The 19,768-nt window shown below is 43.6% G+C and overlaps 1 protein-coding gene across 1 annotated transcript in view; it reads left to right on the forward strand.

Moving 5' to 3' along the window:
• Positions 1 to 18,441, forward strand: part of aacs (acetoacetyl-CoA synthetase) — a 78,177-nt gene extending 59,736 nt beyond the window's left edge. Inside the window, exons 13-18 of the mRNA XM_061904852.1 lie at positions 3,541 to 3,654; positions 6,393 to 6,518; positions 9,860 to 9,929; positions 10,158 to 10,216; positions 10,280 to 10,482; positions 17,849 to 18,441. Coding sequence (XP_061760836.1) covers positions 3,541 to 3,654; positions 6,393 to 6,518; positions 9,860 to 9,929; positions 10,158 to 10,216; positions 10,280 to 10,482; positions 17,849 to 17,986 — 710 coding nt within the window. The 3' untranslated portion in view covers positions 17,987 to 18,441. The remainder of the gene's footprint in view (positions 1 to 3,540; positions 3,655 to 6,392; positions 6,519 to 9,859; positions 9,930 to 10,157; positions 10,217 to 10,279; positions 10,483 to 17,848) is intronic.
• Positions 18,442 to 19,768: the final 1,327 nt, after the last annotated feature.

Consider the following 19,768-nt stretch of genomic DNA (forward strand, 5'->3'; position numbering starts at 1 on the left):
ATTGAAAATGAATCGGCAATATAAAAACCTCCCCATGTCCCACATTTCTCACCCGATTCCAACTGTTCCAACATCCCCACACCCCACTCACATTGGACAATCAAACTACCATTTTCCAAGTTCAAATAAATTCCTGGAATTCCCGGTTTTCCACAGCCCTATTTGTACCTCTTCCTGGAAAGTCCACATTTTTCAACTGATTTTTTCCATTACACCTTCAAAACATTTTTCACGGCTCCAAGAGTTCCCTGATTACCCGGAATTCCGTAACAATTTCTGTTTTTCCCCAAAATTCCAGAAAGAATTCCAAAATACCAATTAAAATTCAATCTGTTAAAAAGATAGAAACATTTTTAACGTGCCGACATTCAAGCCTGCATGTTTCACGGTCCCAAGAATTCCCTGATTACCCAAAATTATCAGGAATTTCCCTCCTTTGAAAATGAATGGGCAATATAAAACCCTCTCCATATCCCACATTTCTCAACCGATTCCAACCGTTCCGACATCCCCACATCCCACTCACCTTGGACGATTAAACTACCATTTTCCAAGTTCAAATAAATTCCAGGAATTCCCGCTTTTCCAAAGCCCTATTTGCACTTCTTCCTGGAAAGTCTACATTTTTCAAATTATTTTTTCCATTACGCCTTCAAAGCATTTTTCACGGTTTCAAGAGTTCCCTGATTACTTGGAATTCCGTAAGAATTTCTGGTTTTCCCCTAAATTCGTGAAAAAATTCCAAAATACCAGTTAATATTCAAACTGTTACTAAGACAACATTTTTTTCAATGTGCCGACATTCAAGCCGGCATGTTTCCCGATTCCAAAAATTCCCAGATTAGCCGTAATTACCAGGAATTTCACTCCATTGAAAATGAACGGACAATATACAAACCTCTCCATATCCCACATTTCTCAACCGATTCCAACCGTTCCGACCTCCACACACTCCACTCACCTTGGACAATAAAACTACCATTTTCAAAGTTCAAATAACTTCCAGGAATTCCCGGTTTTCCAAAGCCCTATTTGTACCTGTTCCTGGAAAGTCCACATTTTTCAACTGATTTTTTTCCATTACGCCTTCAAAGCATTTTTCACAGTTACTATATAGTTCCCTGAATACCCGGAATTCTGTAAGAGTTTCTGTTTTTCCCCAAATTCCTGAAAAAAATCCAAAATACCAATTACAATTCTAACTGTTACTAAGACAACATTTTTTCAACAAGCTGGCATGTTTCCCGGTTCCAATAATTCCCTGATTACCCAGAATTACCAGGAATTTCCCTCCATTGAAATGAATGGGCAATATACAAACCTCTCTATAGCCCACATTTCTCAACCAATTCCAACCATTTCAACATACCCACACCCCACTCACCTTGGGCATTCAAGAGTTTAAATGCAAATTTTATTTAGTACTTATTAGTTATTTTTGTATTTTAGTAGACCAAACCAGTGTGTGTATTTTACGTTCGGGTGAGCGTTATTGTGGGTCCTTACACGCTAAGGTGCGTTTAATCCAAAGTATTCTCTCGCCCCCCGGGACCCAATTAAAGTTCAGTAAATGAAGCCCTTATGAAAGTGAGAGCCCGGAATGATGAGAAGAGTCGGTAGGAAGGTGAGGACGGGTGTAGACAAGATGGATGGATGGAGGCTGTGTTACAGCCAGGTGGAGATGGAACAATGGAAAGGAAGATGAATCGTCCGCGCCACAAACACACGATTATTAGACGCCGCACAGAGACAAATGGATGCTGCGGTCAAAGATTCTGTTTCTCTCTCTGTGTGTGTGTGAGAGAGAGAACATCTTCCTGTCTTTCTACCACCATGTGGCACATTTTCATTGTGGGGACATTTTGTTTGGTCTACACAAGGTCCTTAAAATACCTTCAAACCTTTAATGTGTGTGTTTGTTTGTGTGTGTGTGTTAAGGATTAGTGCTGTGATTAATACAACAGCTGGCAGGTAGTCCACCACCATCCCCTTGTTTTTATTTGATGAAAAGGTTGTTGCCTTGGCACCAATCCACCAGACCTTCTACCTCCTGTCTGTACTCGGACTCGCTGCTGCTGCGTCATCCAAGAATTCACAATATGACAGCCAGGGTTTGGCAAAGCAGTCATAGGTCAGTATTGTGAAGAGGAGGAGGGTCAGTACACATCCCTGGAAATGTTTGTAGAGGAGACTGTGTTGTGGCTCTTGACAGTCGGTGGTCTGTTGGTCAGGAAGTCCAGGACCCAGTTCCTCAGTGAGGGATTCAGCCCTAGCATGTGCACCTCTTCACCCGGGTCTGTGGGATGATGGTCTTGATGGGAGAAGTGAAGTCCAGGACCAGCATGTGAACGTAGGAGTTCCTACCCTCCAAGTGGGTGAAGGCTGTGAGGACCACTTTTATGGAGTAGTTCTTCCTGTGGGTGTACTGGTGAGGGTCGACACTGACATCCATGGAGGTCTTAATCTGGCCCATGACATGCTTCTCCAAGATGAGTGATGGCTACTGGCTGACAGTCATTCAGACCTGTCACTGTGGAGCTCTTAGATCCAGGAATTATGTCTTCAAGCAGGTTGAAACAAAAGATAGTTGGAGCGAGGTGTTTGAAATGTCTGTTATCAGTTGGTGGGCACAGTCTCTCTGTACCCGCCCTGGGATGATTTCTGGGCCGTCTGCACTTTTGTGGGTGTTGATCCTTTGCAGGGTGTTCCTCCCAACTGCTGGGGTTACTCTAAAGGGTGTGTCATCATGTTTGAATAATGTCATCAGTCTTGGACTGAGGTTGTTGTTGTTGCTGAGTCAATCCAACATGCGTAATGATGATTCTTAAAAGCGCTAGACTCGCTTCCGGGAGGCTGCTGAGTTCTCCAAAGGTATTGCCCAGTTGTCGATAGAACTGATCTGTCAGCTTTTTCTTTTACACTCCCAGCTGCAATATTACTTTTTTTTCTTGTGCACTGTCTGCTGCACTTTGTTTTTCTTGTGCACTCTCATTTACACTCAATTTTTTCTTGCGCACTCCCAGCTGCACTATTTTTTTTCATTGTGCACTCTCAGCTACACTATTACTTTTTTTCTTGTGCGCTCGAATCGACAATAATTATTTTTCTTTTGCACTCCGTGCTGCACTAGTGTTTTATTTTCATCTATTAAATACCTCCTACCTCCTGCTGTCCTCTGTATCTTTGTACCATGACAACCATGTGGCCCCAAAGAGACCCTGGATGTTCTTGCACTTTCCTTAAAATATGTTTATGATAATAATAAGTATGATTATTATTATTGCTAACATTATTTTTGTTTTACACCCGTAACACTTGAAAGACACTCAACTGTTTTTTTATTGTGTAATATTTGTACACTTGTTTATAATAAGGGGCATCATTTTAGAACATTTAAGGTGTTTATGTTCAATTACAGTAAGCAAGTCGTACTCATACTGTGAGATTTTAATATCGGACTTTTGAATACTTTTCCATCCTAATAATAAATGTTTGCTCCGTCAGAAATTCCAAAGTGATGAAAATGTTCTTTGCCTGCAGGAGGAACAGACATAGTTTCATGTTTCATGGGTCAGAACCCGACAGTTCCGGTGTATCGGGGCGAGATCCAGACGAGGAACTTGGGCATGGCAGTGGAAGCGTGGAACTTTGAAGGTAAACTTTTCAACTATACTTTGTAGCCTTTGTCTGTGCAGCTGAGCCTGCAAGACACTCATTTGGGAAATGAAGGAAGTCTTTTTTATTTATTTAACACCACTGCCATGGCAACGACACCATGGGGAAGCACTGGCACTAATGTTGTATTAGTCGTAGTTAATTGTAATTAGGAGGGACAGTGGGCTGGGCAGAGGTGTGGGCAGTCAGACTTTGGCCATTTCTGAACTGAACCACAAACTGGATAGCATCTCGGATAAGCTTTCTGCTTTGCAAGGTGAGATTATGATCAGTTTGAGAGCCAGAACGGACACTTGATCCTACCAACCGCTGTTACGTTTCTGCTAACCAAAGCAGTTTTGGTCTACAATTTGGCTCCCTCTAGAACTTGCCTTGGCAGGGTCATTCTGTAAACACCCCAGTGAGACCAAAGCATGTTGCTAGCATGTTGAAATCAAGGGATACGAGGAGCTAACATGTTGATACGAAGGGACAACAGTTTCTAGCATGTTGATATCAAGAGATACCAGGTGCTAGCATGCTGGTATGAAGGGATGTGAGGAGCTAGCATGTTGATACCAAGGGCTAACGGGTCCTAGCATGTTCACATCAAAAGATACCAGGTGCTAGCATGTTTATATCAAGACATATCAGGCGCTAACATTTTGATATCAAGAGATATCAGGTGCTTACATGTTGATACCAAGGGACACCAGGTGCTAACATGTTGATATCAAGAGATACCAGGTGCTAGCATGTTGATATCAAAGGATACCAGGTGCTAGCATGTTGATATCGAGAGATACCGGGTGCTAGCATGTTGACCAATAGATACCAGGTGCTAAGATGTTGATATCAAGAGACACCAGGTGCTAACCTGTTGATATCGAGAGATACCAGGTGCTAGCATGTTGATATCAAGGGGTACTAGGTGATAGCATGTAGAAATCAAGGGTTACCAGGTGCTAGAATGTTGATATCAAGGGATACGAGGAGCTAGCATGTTGATTCCCAGGGCTAACAGGTGCTAGCATGTTCATATCAAGAGATATCAGGCACTAAAATGTTGATATTAAGAGATGGACGGGGCTAACATGTTGATATCAAGGGACACCAGGTGCAAGCATGTTGATATCAAGAGATACTAGGTGCTAGCATGTTGATATCAAGGGATACCAGGTGCTGCATGTTCATATCAAGAGATATCAGGCACTAACATGTTGATATCAAGAGATAGAAGGTGCTAACATGTTGATATCAAAGGACACCAGGTGCTACGATGTTGATATCAAGGGACACCATGTGCTAGCATGTTAATGTCAAGAGATACCTGATGCTAGCCTGTTGATATCGAGAGATACCAGGTGCTAGCATGTTGACCAATAGATATCAGACGGTAGCTTGTTGATATCAAGGGATACCAGCTGCTAGCATGTTGATATCAAGGGATACCAGTTCCTAGCATGTTGATATCAAGAGCTATCAGGCGCTAACATGTTAATATCAAGAGATATCAGGCGCTAATTTGTTGATATTAAGAGATATCAGGCGCAAACATGTTAATATCAAGGGATACCAGGTGATAGCATGTTGACCAATAGATACCAGGTGCTAGCATGTTGATATCAAGGGACAACAGGTGCTAACATGTTAATATCAAGGGAAACCAGCTGCTAGCATGCTGATATCAAGAGATATCAGGCAGTAACATGTTGATATCAAGAGATATCAGTTGCCATCATGTTGATATCAAGGGATACCAGGTGCTAGCTTGTTGTTAACAAGAAATATCAGGTGCTCGCATGTTGATATTAAGAGATACCAGATGCTAACATGTTGACCAATTGATACCAGGTGCTAGCATGTTGATATCAAGGGACACCATGTGCTAACATGTTGATATCAAGGGATACCAGCTGCTAGTATGTTGATATTAAGAGATATCAGGCAGTAGCATGTTGATATCAAGAGATATCAGTTGCCATCATGTTGATATCAAGGGATACCACGTGCTAGCTTGTTGTTATCAAGAAATACCAGGTGCTAGCATGTTGATATCAAGAGATATCCGATGCTAACATGTTGAAATCAAGAGATACCAGGTGCTATCATGTTTATCTCAAACTGAACCTTTTCCCCAATAAGAGCTATAGGGGGAGTTATTGCAGTGACAACAACCTTCTATTCTATTCTAAACTGCTCCGTCTGTCCATCCATCAATCCATCCATCCATCCATCCATCCATCCATCTATCTATCTATCTATCTATCTATCTATCTATCTATCTATCTATCTATCTATCTATCTATCTATCTATCTATCTATCTATCTATCTATCTATCTATCTATCTATCTATCTATCTATCTATCTATCTATCTATCTATCTATCTATCTATCTATCTAAACTAGGCTACAAAACAGTTCTCAACAGTTGTATCTCCTCTTGGAGTCTTTGAAATCCCTTTGTGTTTTTTTTCTTCTTCATTGACCGCGGTCCCTAACTCTCCAGCCCCCGATCCCTTGCTGCAGGCTCGGAGAGGGAGAATTCAGTAGGAAGACGATCTTAGTCGCTTTCTTTAACGCCGCCCTGAGGGAGACGCATTGTCGAGAGTGGGGGGACACGCTAGCACGTGCTAACGTCAAAAGTGTGTGTGTGTGTGTGTGTGTGTGTGTGTGTGTGTGTGTGTGTGTGTGTGTGTGTGTGTGTGTGTGTGTGTGTGTGTGTGTGTGTGTCCAGGTAAGCCTGTGCGGGGAGAGAGTGGCGAGCTGGTCTGCTTGAAGCCCCTTCCCTGCCAGCCCACACACTTCTGGAACGACGACAACGGCATGAAATACCACAAAGCCTATTTCTCCACCTTCCCCGGTGAGACTGCTAGCAGCTAGCTTCCCAACCAAGCATTCTTGCTAACCTTCAACTTGTCTGTTCCAATGTCAAACTGCGGCCACATTTTTATGAACTGACAGCCATGTTCTTGTTGTAACTGCCAAAATAAACGCTTTAGAGCTGTTAGTCTTTAGGGCAGCACAGGATTCTCTGGGGTAACGATTTCTTTCAGGATCAAACCTCCATCCATAACGAAACTGCATTCGTGATCTATGATGAACTACATTCAGCTTTGATACGTTTGTGTAATATTTACTTATTGGTGGAGCAAATATGATAGTCTACATCAACAATATGATTTGCTGGAGGGGAAAGGACAAATTAAAAACATTAAAAATAAAATAAAATATATATTTTTTAATCAATTAAGTATTGTTACAAAAGGGAATTTTGATTAATTTGAATATCGATTTTTTTTTACCCCCTTGTGTGTGCATATATACGTGTGTGTGTATATATATATATATATATATATATATATATATATATATACGTGTGTGTGTGTATATATGCGTGTATATATATATATATATATATATATATATATATACACGCATATATACACACACACACGTATATATATATATATATATATATATATATATATATATATATATATATATATATATATATATATACACGTGTATATGTGTGTATATGTATGTATATATATGTATACATATATGTGTATGTATATATGTATATGTATATATTCATGTATATATATGTGTGTATAAAAATATGTATATATATATACATATAAATATATATATATGTATATATATATATGTATATATGTATGCATATGTGTGTATATAACTATAAATATGTACATAATAGGGGTGTGGGGAAAAAATCAAGTCGAATACGTTGTGCGATTCAGAATCGATTCTCATTTTTTTAAAATTGATTTTTATTTTTTATTTTTTTAAATTTATTTTATTATAATTTTTTAAATCAACCCAACAAACCACTACACAGCAATACCATAACAATGCAATCCAATTCCAAAACCAAACCTGACCCTGCAACACTCAGAAGTGCAATAAACAGAGCAATTGAAAGAAGACACAAGCACGACACAGAACAAACCGAAAGTAGTGAAACAAAAATGAATATTATTCACAACTGTATCAATATTAGTTATAATTTCAGCATAGCAGTGATTAAAAATCCCTCATTGACATTATCATTAGACATTTACAAAAAAAAAAAAGAATAGTGTCACAGTGGCTTACATTTGCATCGCATCTCATAAGCTTGACAACACACTGTGTCCAATATTTTCACAAAGATAAAATAAGTCATATTTTTGGTTCGTTTAATAGTTAAAACAAATTTACATTATTGCAATCAGTTGATAAAACATTGTCCTTTACAATTATAAAAGCTTTTTTTTTTTTAAATCTACTACTTTGCTACCATGTCAGCAGACTGGGGTAGATCCTGCTGAAATCCTATGTATTGAATGAATACAGAATCGTTTTGAATCGGAAAAATATCGTTTTTGAATGGAGAATCGAATCGAAAAAATCGATATATTTTCGAATGGTGACCCCAAGAATCGATATTGAATCGAATCGTGGGACACCCAAAGATTCGCAGCCCTAGTATATATACATGTATATTAAAGATTAAAGTACCAATGATTGTCACACACACACACTAGGTGTGGTGAAATTTGTTCTCTGCATTTGACCCATCACCCTTGATCACCCCCTGGGGGGTGAGGGGGGCAGTGGGCAGCAGTGGTGCCGTGCCCAGGAATAATTTTAGGTTATTTAACCCCCAATTCCAACCCTTGATGCTGAGTGCCAAGCAGGGAGGTAATGGGTTCCATTTTTATAGTCTTTGGTATGACTCGGCCGGAATTTGAACTCACAACCTACCGATCTCAGGGCGGACACTCTAACCACTAGGCCACTGAGAAGGTATATATACATGTATATATGTATATATACATGTATATATACATGTATACAGTGGGGCAAAAAAGTATTTAGTCAACCAACGATTGTGCAAATTCGCCCACTTAAAATGATGACAAAGGTCTGTAATTTTCATCATAGGTACACTTCAACTGTGAGAGACAGAATGTAAAAAAATAAATACAGGAATTCACATTGTAGGAATTTTAAAGAATTTATTTGTAAATTATGGTGGAAAATAAGTATTTGGTCAACCATTCAAAGCTCTCACTGATGGAAGGAGGTTTTGGCTCAAAATCTCACAATACATGGCCTCATTCATTCTTTCCTTAACACGGATCAATCGTCCTGTCCCTTTAGCAGAAAAACAGCCCCAAAGCATGATGTTTCCACCCCCATGCTTCACAGTAGGTGTGGTGTTCTTGGGATGCAACTCAGTATTCTTCTTCCTCCAAACACGATGAGTTAAGTTTATGCCAAAAAGTTCTGTTTTGGTTTCATCTGACCACATGCCATTTTCCCAATCCTCTGCTGTATCATCCATGTATCCATTTTGGTATAAACTCAACTCGTCGTGTTTGGAGGAAGAAGAACACTGAGTTGCATCCCAAGAACACCATACCTACTGTGAAACATGGTGGTGGAAACATCATGCTTTGGGGCTGTTTTTCTGCTAAGGGGACAGGTCGATTGATCCGTGTTAAGGAAAGAATGAATGGGGCCATGTATCGTGAGATTTTGAGCTAAAGCCTCCTTCCATCAGTAAGAGCTTTGAATGGTTGACCAAATACTTATTTTCCACCATAATTTACAAATAAATTCTCTAAAATTCCTACAATGTGAATTCCTGGATTTTTTTTCACATTCTGTTTCTCACAGTTGATGTGTACCTATGATGAAAATTACAGACCTCTGTCATCATTTTAAGTGGGAGAACTTGCACAATCAGTGGCAGACTAAATCATTTTTTTGCCCCACTGTATATGTATATATACATGTGTATATATGTATGTATACATGTGTATATATACATGTATATATGTGTATATACATGAATATATGTATATATACATGTATATATGTATATATACATGTGTGCATATATATATATATATATATATATATATATAAATATGTATATATATATATATATATGTGTGTATATAAATATTATATATATATATATATATGCATATATATGTATCTATATATTTGTGTACACATATATATATATATATATATATATATATATATATATATATATATATATATATATATATATAATCTTTCCTGCTACACCAGCTCACTGGTGCCTCCGCAGGACGTCAGTGGCATTGCATTGCGCTGTCTAGCAGACGCTGGAATGACTGCTGGTCTTCTTGTCCCCTGCAGGGGTCTGGGCTCATGGGGACTACTGTAAGATCAACCCAAAGACGGGAGGTGTCGTCATGCTTGGCAGAAGGTCAGTAAAGCCAAATTAAAAGGTGAAGGTTACAAAAGCTTCTTCTGGTTGCACGGAGATGGCTTAACAACGGCTTTTTAAGCATTGATTCTTTAAAAAGTAAAAATAAAAAAATAAATACAAATATAAAAAGTATGTATGGTTTTAAAAGCTGTACACTGACTACTCGAAATCGCACAAGTTGGAGTCACTTTTTAGGGCCGTAACCCTCGACTGTGTGCTCCGCAGTGACGGGACCCTCAACCCCAACGGAGTCCGCTTTGGCAGCTCGGAGATCTACAACATCGGTGAGCCTTTGGAAGGGAAGGGGGAAAATAACCGTGGTGGTAATGTCTGCTGTCTTGTTGCAGTGGAGGCCTTCGAGGACGTGTCGGACAGCCTCTGCGTTCCTCAGTACAGCGCGGACGGCGAGGAGAGGGTCATTTTGTTCCTCAAGATGGCGCCCGGGAAGCCCTATTGTCCCGACCTGGTGGCGAGAGTGAAGGCGGCCATCAGGAAAGCTCTGTCAGCGCGACATGTGCCCGCCCTCCTGCTGGAGACCAGAGATATCCCCGTAAGAGAATCCATTGACTTTCAGGAATTTAGCAGGGTCATAAAAGTGTCGTATCTCCGGCCAAAAAAAAACAGGTCAGATGAGGCCTTAGACTAAAATTGTTACACAAGAGATGACTAAAATAACATTTTTGCCAAACTGTGAGCTAAAATGCTTCATTTCACCCCTCGACGAAATTAACATGAACATATGTGGCTGTAGGCAACCTGCCAGTGTAGTTTTTGTGTCAGGAACCCCACTAGAGGACAGCTACTGCTACATCTAGCTCTACATGCACTATAAAGTTGGTACTGTTGTTTATGGCCGACTTTTCCAGCGCTACCATGCTAGTTTAGTGCTAACACCACGTTGACTGTGTGGTGTTAAATGATCATGTGGTCAAAGAGACCTGTGCTACGTTTTCCCGCTCTCCCATGCATCCCGAAACATGGTTAGTGAACCAGTGATAGTGTTTCTCCACCTGCCACCTCTGTACTCAACCATGCGTTCATTTGACGGTGTTTGTCTTCCTATCCCTGTGGGTCCAAAATGCTGCCATTTTACCCACGCCGTGGGGTCCAGCTCCACCCGACAACTCCAATGCGTTGGAATCATTGGAAAATGTATTTTCATTTTCTTAAAACGCTTCCCCCGCGGGTTAATTTCCAGAATTTAGTGTCTGAAGTGTGTATGACAAGTGGTCAAACGTAGGTACTGTAGTGTGTGTCGGTCCCCATGAGGTCAGTCCTGCATAGTGTGTGTAGCGTGTGTATCGGTCCCCATAAGGTCAGTCCTGCATAGTGTGTGTATCGGTCCCCATAAGGTCAGTCCTGCATAGTGTGTGTGGTGTGTGTGTCGGTCCCCGTGAGGTCAGTCCTGCATAGTGTGTGTGTTGGTCTCCATGAGGTCTGTCCTGCTTAGTGTGTGTAGTGTGTGTATCGGGTCCCCATAAGGTCAGTCCTGCATAGTGTGTGTATCGGTCCCCATAAGGTCAGTCCTGCATAGTGTGTGTGGTGTGTGTGTCGGTCCCCATGAGGTCAGTCCTGCATAGTGTATGTGTCGGTCCCCGTGAGGTCAGTCCTGCATAGTGTGTGTAGTGTGTGTGTTGGTCTCCATGAGGTCTGTCCTGCTTAGTGTGTGTAGTGTGTGTGTCGGTCCCTGTGAGGTGAGTCCTGCATAGTGTGTGTATTGTGTGTGTCGGTCCCCATGAGGTCAGTCCTGCATAGTGTGTGTAGTGTGTGTGTCGGTCCCCTTGAGGTCAGTCCTGCATAGTGTGTGTAGAGTGTGTATTAGTCCCCATGAGGTCAGTCCTGCATAGTGTGTGTAGTGTGTGTATCGGTCCCCATAAGGTCAGTCCTGCATAGTGTGTGTATCGGTCCCCATAAGGTCAGTCCTGCATAGTGTGTGTGTCGGTCCCTGTGAGGTCAGTCCTGCATAGTGTGTGTATTGTGTGTGTCGGTCCCCGTGAGGTCAGTCCTGCATAGTGTGTGTATCGGTCCCCATAAGGTCAGTCCTGCATAGTGTGTGTATCGGTCCCCATAAGGTCAGTCCTGCATAGTGTGTGTGGTGTGTGTGTCGGTCCCCATGAGGTCAGTCCTGCATAGTGTGTGTGGTGTGTGTGTCGGTCCCCATGAGGTCAGTCCTGCACAGTGTGTGTGGTGTGTGTGTGTCGGTCCCCATGAGGTCAGTCCTGCATAGTGTGTGTGTCGGTCCCCGTGAGGTCAGTCCTGCATCGTGTGTGTAGTGTGTGTGTTGGTCCCCATGAGGTCTGTCCTGCTTAGTGTGTGTGTCGGTCCCTGTGAGGTCAGTCCTGCATAGTGTGTGTATTGTGTGTGTCGGTCCCCATGAGATCAGTCCTGCATAGTGTGTGTAGTGTGTGTGTCGGTCCCCATGAGGTCAGTCCTGCAATGTGTGTGTAGAGTGTGTATTAGCCCCCATGAGGTCAGTCCTGCATAGTGTGTGTATCGGTCCCCATAAGGTCAGTCCTGCATAGTGTGTGTGTCGGTCCGTGTGAGGTCAGTCCTGCATAGTGTGTGTATTGTGTGTGTCGGTCCCCGTGAGGTCAGTCCTGCATAGTGTGTGTAGTGTGTGTGTCGGTCCCCATGAGATCAGTCCTGCATAGTGTGTGTATCGGTCCCCATAAGGTCAGTCCTGCATAGTGTGTGTAGTGTGTGTATCGGTTCTCATAAGGTCAGTCCTGCATAGTGTGTGTATCGGTCCCCATAAGGTTAGTCCTGCATAGGTTGTGTAGTGTTTGTGTGGGTCCCCATGAGGTCAGTCCTGCATAGTGTGTGTGGTGTGTGTGTCGGTCCCCATGAGGTCAGTCCTGCATAGTGTGTGTGGTGTGTGTGTCTGTCCCCATGAGGTCAGTCCTGCATAGTGTGTGTAGTGTGTGTGTCGGTCCCCATGAGGTCAGTCCTGCATAGTGTGTGTAGAGTGTGTATCGGTCCCCATGAGGTCAGTCCTGCATAGTGTGTGTAATGTGTGTATCGGTCCCCATAAGGTCAGTCCTGCATAGTGTGTGTATCGGTCCCCATAAGGTCAGTCCTGCATAGTGTGTGTAGTGTGTGTGTCGGTCCCCATGAGGTCAGTCCTGCACAGTGTGTGTGGTGTGTGTGTGTCGGTCCCCATGAGGTCAGTCCTGCATAGTGTGTGTGTCGGTCCCCGTGAGGTCAGTCCTGCATAGTGTGTGTAGTGTGTGTGTGGGTCTCCATGAGGTCTGTCCTGCTTAGTGTGTGTGTCGGTCCCTGTGAGGTCAGTCCTGCATAGTGTGTGTATTGTGTGTGTCGGTCCCCATGAGGTCAGTCCTGCATAGTGTGTGTAGTGTGTGTGTTGGTCCCCATGAGGTCAGTCCTGCATAGTGTGTGTAGAGTGTGTATTAGTCCCCATGAGGTCAGTCCTGCATAGTGTGTGTAGTGTGTGTATCGGTCCCCATAAGGTCAGTCCTGCATAGTGTGTGTATCGGTCCCCATAAGGTCAGTCCTGCATAGTGTGTGTGTCGGTCCCTGTGAGGTCAGTCCTGCATAGTGTGTGTATTGTGTGTGTCGGTCCCCGTGAGGTCAGTCCTGCATAGTGTGTGTAGTGTGTGTGTCGGTCCCCATGAGATCAGTCCTGCATAGTGTGTATAGTCTGTGTGTCGGTCCCCATGAGGTCAGTCCTGCATAGTGTGTGTATCGGTCCCCATAAGGTCAGTCCTGCATAGTGTGTGTAGTGTGTGTATCGGTTCTCATAATGTCAGTCCTGCATAGTGTATCGGTCCCCATAAGGTTAGTCCTGCATAGGTTGTGTAGTGTTTGTGTGGGTCCCCATGAGGTCAGTCCTGCATAGTGTGTGTGTGGTGTGTGTGTCGGTCACCATGAGGTCAGTCCTGCATAGTGTGTGTGATGTGTGTGTTGGTCCCCATGAGGTCAGTCCTGCATAGTGTGTGTAGTGTGTGTGTCGGTCCCCATGAGGTCAGTCCTGCATAGTGTGTGTAGAGTGTGTATTAGTCCCCATGAGGTCAGTCCTGCATAGTGTGTGTAATGTGTGTATCGGTCCCCATAAGTTCAGTCCTGCATAGTGTGTGTATCGGTCCCCATAAGGTCAGTCCTGCATAGTGTGTGTAGTGTGTGTGTCGGTCCCCATGAGGTCAGTCCTGCATAGTGTGTGTGGTGTGTGTGTCTGTCCCCATGAGGTCAGTCCTGCATAGTTTGTGTGTCGGTACCCATAAGGTCAGTCCTGCATAGTGTGTGTAGTGTGTGTGTCGGTCCCCATGAGGTCAGTCCTGCATAGTGTGTGTGGTGTGTGTGTCGGTCCCCATGAGGTCAGTCCTGCATAGTGTGTGTGGTGTGTGTGTCGGTCCCCGTGAGGTCAGTCCTGCATAGTGTGTGTAGTGTGTTTGTCGGTCCCCATGAGGTCTGTCCTGCTAAGTGTGTGTAGTGTTTGTGTCGGTCCCTGTGAGGTCAGTCCTGCATAGTGTGTGTGTCGGTCCCCATGAGGTCAGTCCTGCGTAGTGTGTGTAAAGTGTGTCGTTCCTCATGAGGTCAGTCCGGCGTAGTTTGTGTAGTGTGTGTGTCGGTCCCCATGAAGTCAGTCCTGAAAAGTGTGTGTAGTGTGTGTGTCGGTCCCCATGAGGTCAGTCCGGCGTAGTGTGTGTAGTGTGTGTGTCGGTCCCCATGAGGTCAGTCCTGCATAGTGTGTGTGTCAGTCCCCATAAGGTCAGTCCTGCATAGTGTGTGTGTCGGTCCCCGTGAGGTCAGTCCTGCGTAGTTTGTTTAGTGTGTGAGTCGGTCCCCATGAGGTCAGTCCTGCGTAGTGTGTGTTTCGGTCCCTATGAGATCAGTCCTACATAGTGTGTGTAGTGTTTGTGTCGGTTCCCATGAGATAAGTCCTGCGTAGTTTGTTTAGTGTGTGAGTCGGTCCCCATGAGGTCAGTCCTGCGTAGTGTGTGTTTCGGTCCCCACGAGGTCAGTCCTGGATAGTGCGTGTAGTGTGTGTGTCAGTCCCCATGAGGTCAGTCCTGCGTAGTGTGTGTAGTGTTCGTCTCGGTCCCCATGAGATCAGTCCTGCATAGTGTGTATAGTCTGTGTGTCGGTCCCCATGAGGTCAGTCCTGCATAGTGTGTGTAGTGTGTGTGTCGGTCCCCATGAGGTCAGTCCCGCATAGTGTGTGTAGTGTGTGTGTCGGTTCCCATGAGGTCAGCTCCGCATAGTGTGTGTGTATCTGTCCCCATGTGGTCAGTCCCGCATAGTGTGAATAGTGTGTGCGTCGGTCTACATGAGGTCTGTCCTGCGTAGTATGTGTAGTGTGTGTGTCGGTCCCCATGAGGTGAGTCCTGCATAGTGTGTGTAGTGTGTGTGTCGGTCCCTATGAGGTCATCCCTGCATAGTTTGTGTAGTGTTTGTGTCGGTCCCCATGAGATCAGTCCTCCATAGTGTGTGTCGTGTGTGTCGGTCCCCATGAGGCCTCTCCTGCTTAGTGTGTGTAGTGTGTGTCGGTCCCCATGAGGTCAGTCCTGGATAGTGTGTGTAGTGTTTGTGTCAGTCCCCATGAGGTCAGTCCTGCATAGTGTGTGTCGGTCCCCATGAGGTCAGTCCTGCGTAGTGTGTGTAGTGTGTGTGTTGGTCCCCATGAGGTCAGTCCTGCATAGTGTGTGTGGTGTGTGTGTCAGTCCCCGTGAGGTCAGTCCTGCATAGTGTGTGTAGTGTGTTTGTCGGTCCCCATGAGGTCTGTCCTGCTTAGTGTGTGTAGTGTTTGTGTCGGTCCCTGTGAGGTCAGTCCTGCATAGTGTGTGTGTCGGTCCCCATGAGGTCAGTCCTGCGTAGTGTGTGTAAAGTGTGTCGGTCCTCATGAAGTCAGTCCGGCGTAGTTTGTGTAGTGTGTGTGTCGGTCCCCATGAAGTCAGTCCTGAAAAGTGTGTGTAGTGTGTGTGTCGGTCCCCATGAGGTCAGTCCGGCGTAGTTTGTGTGTCAGTCCCCATGAGGTCAGTCCTGCATAGTGTGTGTGTCGGTCCCCGTGAGGTCAGTCCTGCGTATTTTGTTTAGTGTGTGAGTCGGTCCCCATGAGGTCAGTCCTGCATAGTGTGTGTAGTGTTTGTGTCGGTTCCCATGAGATCAGTCCTGCATAGTGTGTGTAGTGTGTGTGTCGGTCCCCACAAGGTCAGTCCTGGATAGTGCGTGTAGTGTGTGTGTCAGTCCCCATGAGGTCAGTCCTGCGTAGTGTGTGTAGTGTTCGTCTCGGTCCCCATGAGATCAGTCCTGCATAGTGTGTATAGTCTGTGTGTCGGTCCCCATGAGGTCAGTCCTGCATAGTGTGTGTAGTGTGTGTGTCGGTCCCCATGAGGTCAGTCCCGCATAGTGTGTGTAGTGTGTGTGTCAGTTCCCATGAGGTCAGCTCCGCATAGTGTGTGTGTATCTGTCCCCATGTGGTCAGTCCCGCATAGTGTGTATAGTGTGTGCGTCGGTCTACATGAGGTCTGTCCTGCGTAGTATGTGTAGTGTGTGTGTCGGTCCCCATGAGGTGAGTCCTGCATAGTGTGTGTAGTGTGTGTGTCGGTCCCTATGAGGTCATCCCTGCATAGTTTGTGTAGTGTTTGTGTCGGTCCCCATAAGATCAGTCCTCCATAGTGTGTGTCGTGTGTGTCGGTCCCCATGAGGCCTCTCCTGCTTAGTGTGTGTAGTGTGTGTCGGTCCCCATGAGGTCAGTCCTGGATAGTGTGTGTAGTGTTTGTGTCAGTCCCCATGAGGTCAGTCCTGCATAGTGTGTGTGTCGGTCCCCATGAGGTCAGTCCTGTGTAGTTAGTATAGTGTGTGTGTCGGTCCCCATGAGGTCATTCTGGCGTAATGTTTTCTAGTGTGTGTGTCGGTCCTCATGAGGTTACTCCTGCGTGGTGTGCATTGGTACCCATGGTGTGTGTGTGTGTGTGTGTGTGTGTGTGTGTGTCTGTCTGTGTGTGTGTGTGGAAAGGGGCGGGGGGCATTGTTTTTAAGTCTGTGTGGAAAAAAACGCTTTAAAAACTAAGTTTGATTTTTCTTAAAGAAAATTTAAAATTACTTAAAAAAAAAAAAAAATCAACAAGTTTAGCAATGATTACTACGCCCCCTTTACGCTTCAGCTAAATAACCGCCCAGCTCGACCATTTTATTTAGAATAGCCACGCAAACAGGAAGTTAGCAAAGCAAAAAGGAAATTAGCCAACAAACAGGAAGTTAATCGTGAACATTAATTCAATCGTCAACATTAATTAAATTGTTAACTTCAAATTCAAACGGTAATTCAATCGCGAACGTTAATATAATTGTGAACGTTAACTAAATTGTGAACTTTAAATTCAAATGCTAATTCAATCGTGAGCATTAATTTAATCGTGAACGTTAATTCCATCGTGATCGTTAATTAAGTTTTTAAATTTAAATTCAAACGTTAATATAATTTTGAATGTTAATTTAATTATGAACATTAATTTAATTGTTAACTTTAAATTCAAAAGTTAATATAATTGTGAACGTTAATTTAATCTTGAACGTTAGTTAAATTGTTAACTTTAATTTCAAACTGTAATCCAATCGTGAATGTTTATTCCATCGTGAACGTTAATTAAATTGATAACATTAAATTCAAAGGCTAATTTAATAGTTAGCGTTATTTCCATCGTGAATGTTAAAACAATATTCCCTATTTATTAAATTTATAGAATAAAGGTATTTCTCTGTGAATATTTTGAACTCCTGTTTCCATGCCCAGCTTTTTGAGACAAGTTGAGAGTGACTTGCCAGCGCCTCTGCTGGTCGCAGCCCAGTACTGCGCGCCATTCTACAACCACTTGAGGAACATTATTATGACGCACATGTAACTTCTAGAAATGCACGCCAATTGAAATCGCTAAAGAAACGTCTTTTGTGGTCGTCAGTACACACTCAGCGGGAAGAAGGTGGAGGTGGCGGTCAAGCAGGTGATCGCCGGCCGGGACGTCAAACAGCGAGGCGCTTTCTCCAACCCCGAGTCCTTAGACCTCTACAAGAACCTGCCGCAGTTGCAGAACTACTGAGGGGCAACGAGGCGCTAACACAGACTGTACATCCATCACTCAACCAACTGCCATACGAGGAGGTGGAGCTACTTGACGGGTACAAGAGGAGGCGTGGTCACCCACAGGCGGAGCAGGGGCCAGACAGTCCTGGCCTGAACAGGTGCCATTTCACCTAGTCAGCTAAGGCGCTACTTACCATTAGCATTTACATGACTTCAGATGCCACCCAAAAAACTAAATAATTATTTTAATTCTTACTTCAGATGTTTGCTGTACTTAAAAAAAACTAAAACTTCAAAAGTACACACTTTCAGTTAGCGAGGCAAACAGGAAGTTCGCCACGCAAACAGGAAGTTAGCCGCTTATAAAGTACACCGTTTCAGAAGTAAACAAGGTACGACGTCTTTTAGAAAGCGTTACAACACAGCCGATAATAATAATGATGATAACAATAAACATTTCTTTGGCTTTTATGTATTACGTTTTCAATGAAGATAGCTATGTACAGACAAAAGTATTGGGATGTATAGGAAGTGTAGTGTAGGTGATATAATTAAGTTTTTAACAAAAGGTTTAATACTGTATGTCCAGTAATTGAGAAATAGGTGTTCACTTTTTTCCATCTGTTCATCCATTCATTCATTAGGATCTGTGTCCCAATACTTTTGTCCATGCAAAGGTTTTTTTTTTACCCTCCAGTGGCTGACAGAGTCCGACATGCAGCGGCGTGCACACGCTCCAGACACAAATGATCCACAAACGGGAAAATTCTGCACAACTTCATTGAAGAAATGCTAAAAGTTTGCAGAACAAGAAAGAAATTAGCCATGCTAACAGGAAGTATCCCAGGCAAACAGGATGTAAGCCAAACAAACAGGAATTTAGCCAAGCAAAAAGGAAGTTTGCCAAGCAAACACGATGTTAGCTTAGCAAACAGGAAGTTAGCCATGCTACCAGGAAGTTAGCCAGGCAAACACGATGTTAGCTACGCAAACAGGAAGTTAGCCAGACAAACAGAAAGTTAGCCAGGCAAACACGATGTTAGCTAAGCAAATAGGAAGTTTGCCAAGCAAACACGATGTTAGCTAAGCAAACAGGAAGTTAGCCATGCTATCAGGAAGTTAGCCAGGCACACACAATGTTAGTTAAGCAAACAGGAAGTTAGCCAGGCAAACACCATGTTAGCTAAGCAAACAGGAAGTTAGCCAGACAAACATAAAGTTAGTCAGCCACACAGGAAGTTAGCAAGACAAAAAGGAAGTTTAGCAGGCATACCGGAAGTTAGCCAATCAAACGGGAAGTTAACCCGGAAATTAGCCCAGCATGCATGAAATCAGCTATGCTACCAGGAATTTGACCAGACTAACAGTAAGTGCTAAGGTACTGGGCAGTTAGCAAGGCAAATAGAGAGTTAGCCCGGCAAACAGGAAGTTAGTTAGGGCAAACAGAAATTTAGCCAAGCAAAAAAGAAGTTAGCGAGGCAAACAGGAAGTTAGCCAAGCAAACAGAAAGTTAGCCAAGCAAACGGGAATTTAGCCAGGTAAACACAATGTTTGGCTAACTTCCTGCTTGTTTAGCTATCTACCAGGAAGTTGGTCAGGCATACAGGAAGTTGGCCAATCAAATAAAAAGTTAGCCCAGCATACATAAAGTCAGCCATGCTACCAGGAATCTGACCAGACCAATAGTAAGCCTGTAGCCATGCTACTGGAATTTAGTCAGGCCAACAGGATATTAGCCAACAAACAGGAAGTTAGCCAAGCAAACAGGAAATTAGTCAGACAAACAGGAAGTTAGCCA

The sequence above is a fragment of the Nerophis ophidion genome, linkage group LG01, assembly GCF_033978795.1.
Source record: "Nerophis ophidion isolate RoL-2023_Sa linkage group LG01, RoL_Noph_v1.0, whole genome shotgun sequence".
Classification (NCBI taxonomy): Eukaryota; Metazoa; Chordata; class Actinopteri; order Syngnathiformes; family Syngnathidae; genus Nerophis; species Nerophis ophidion.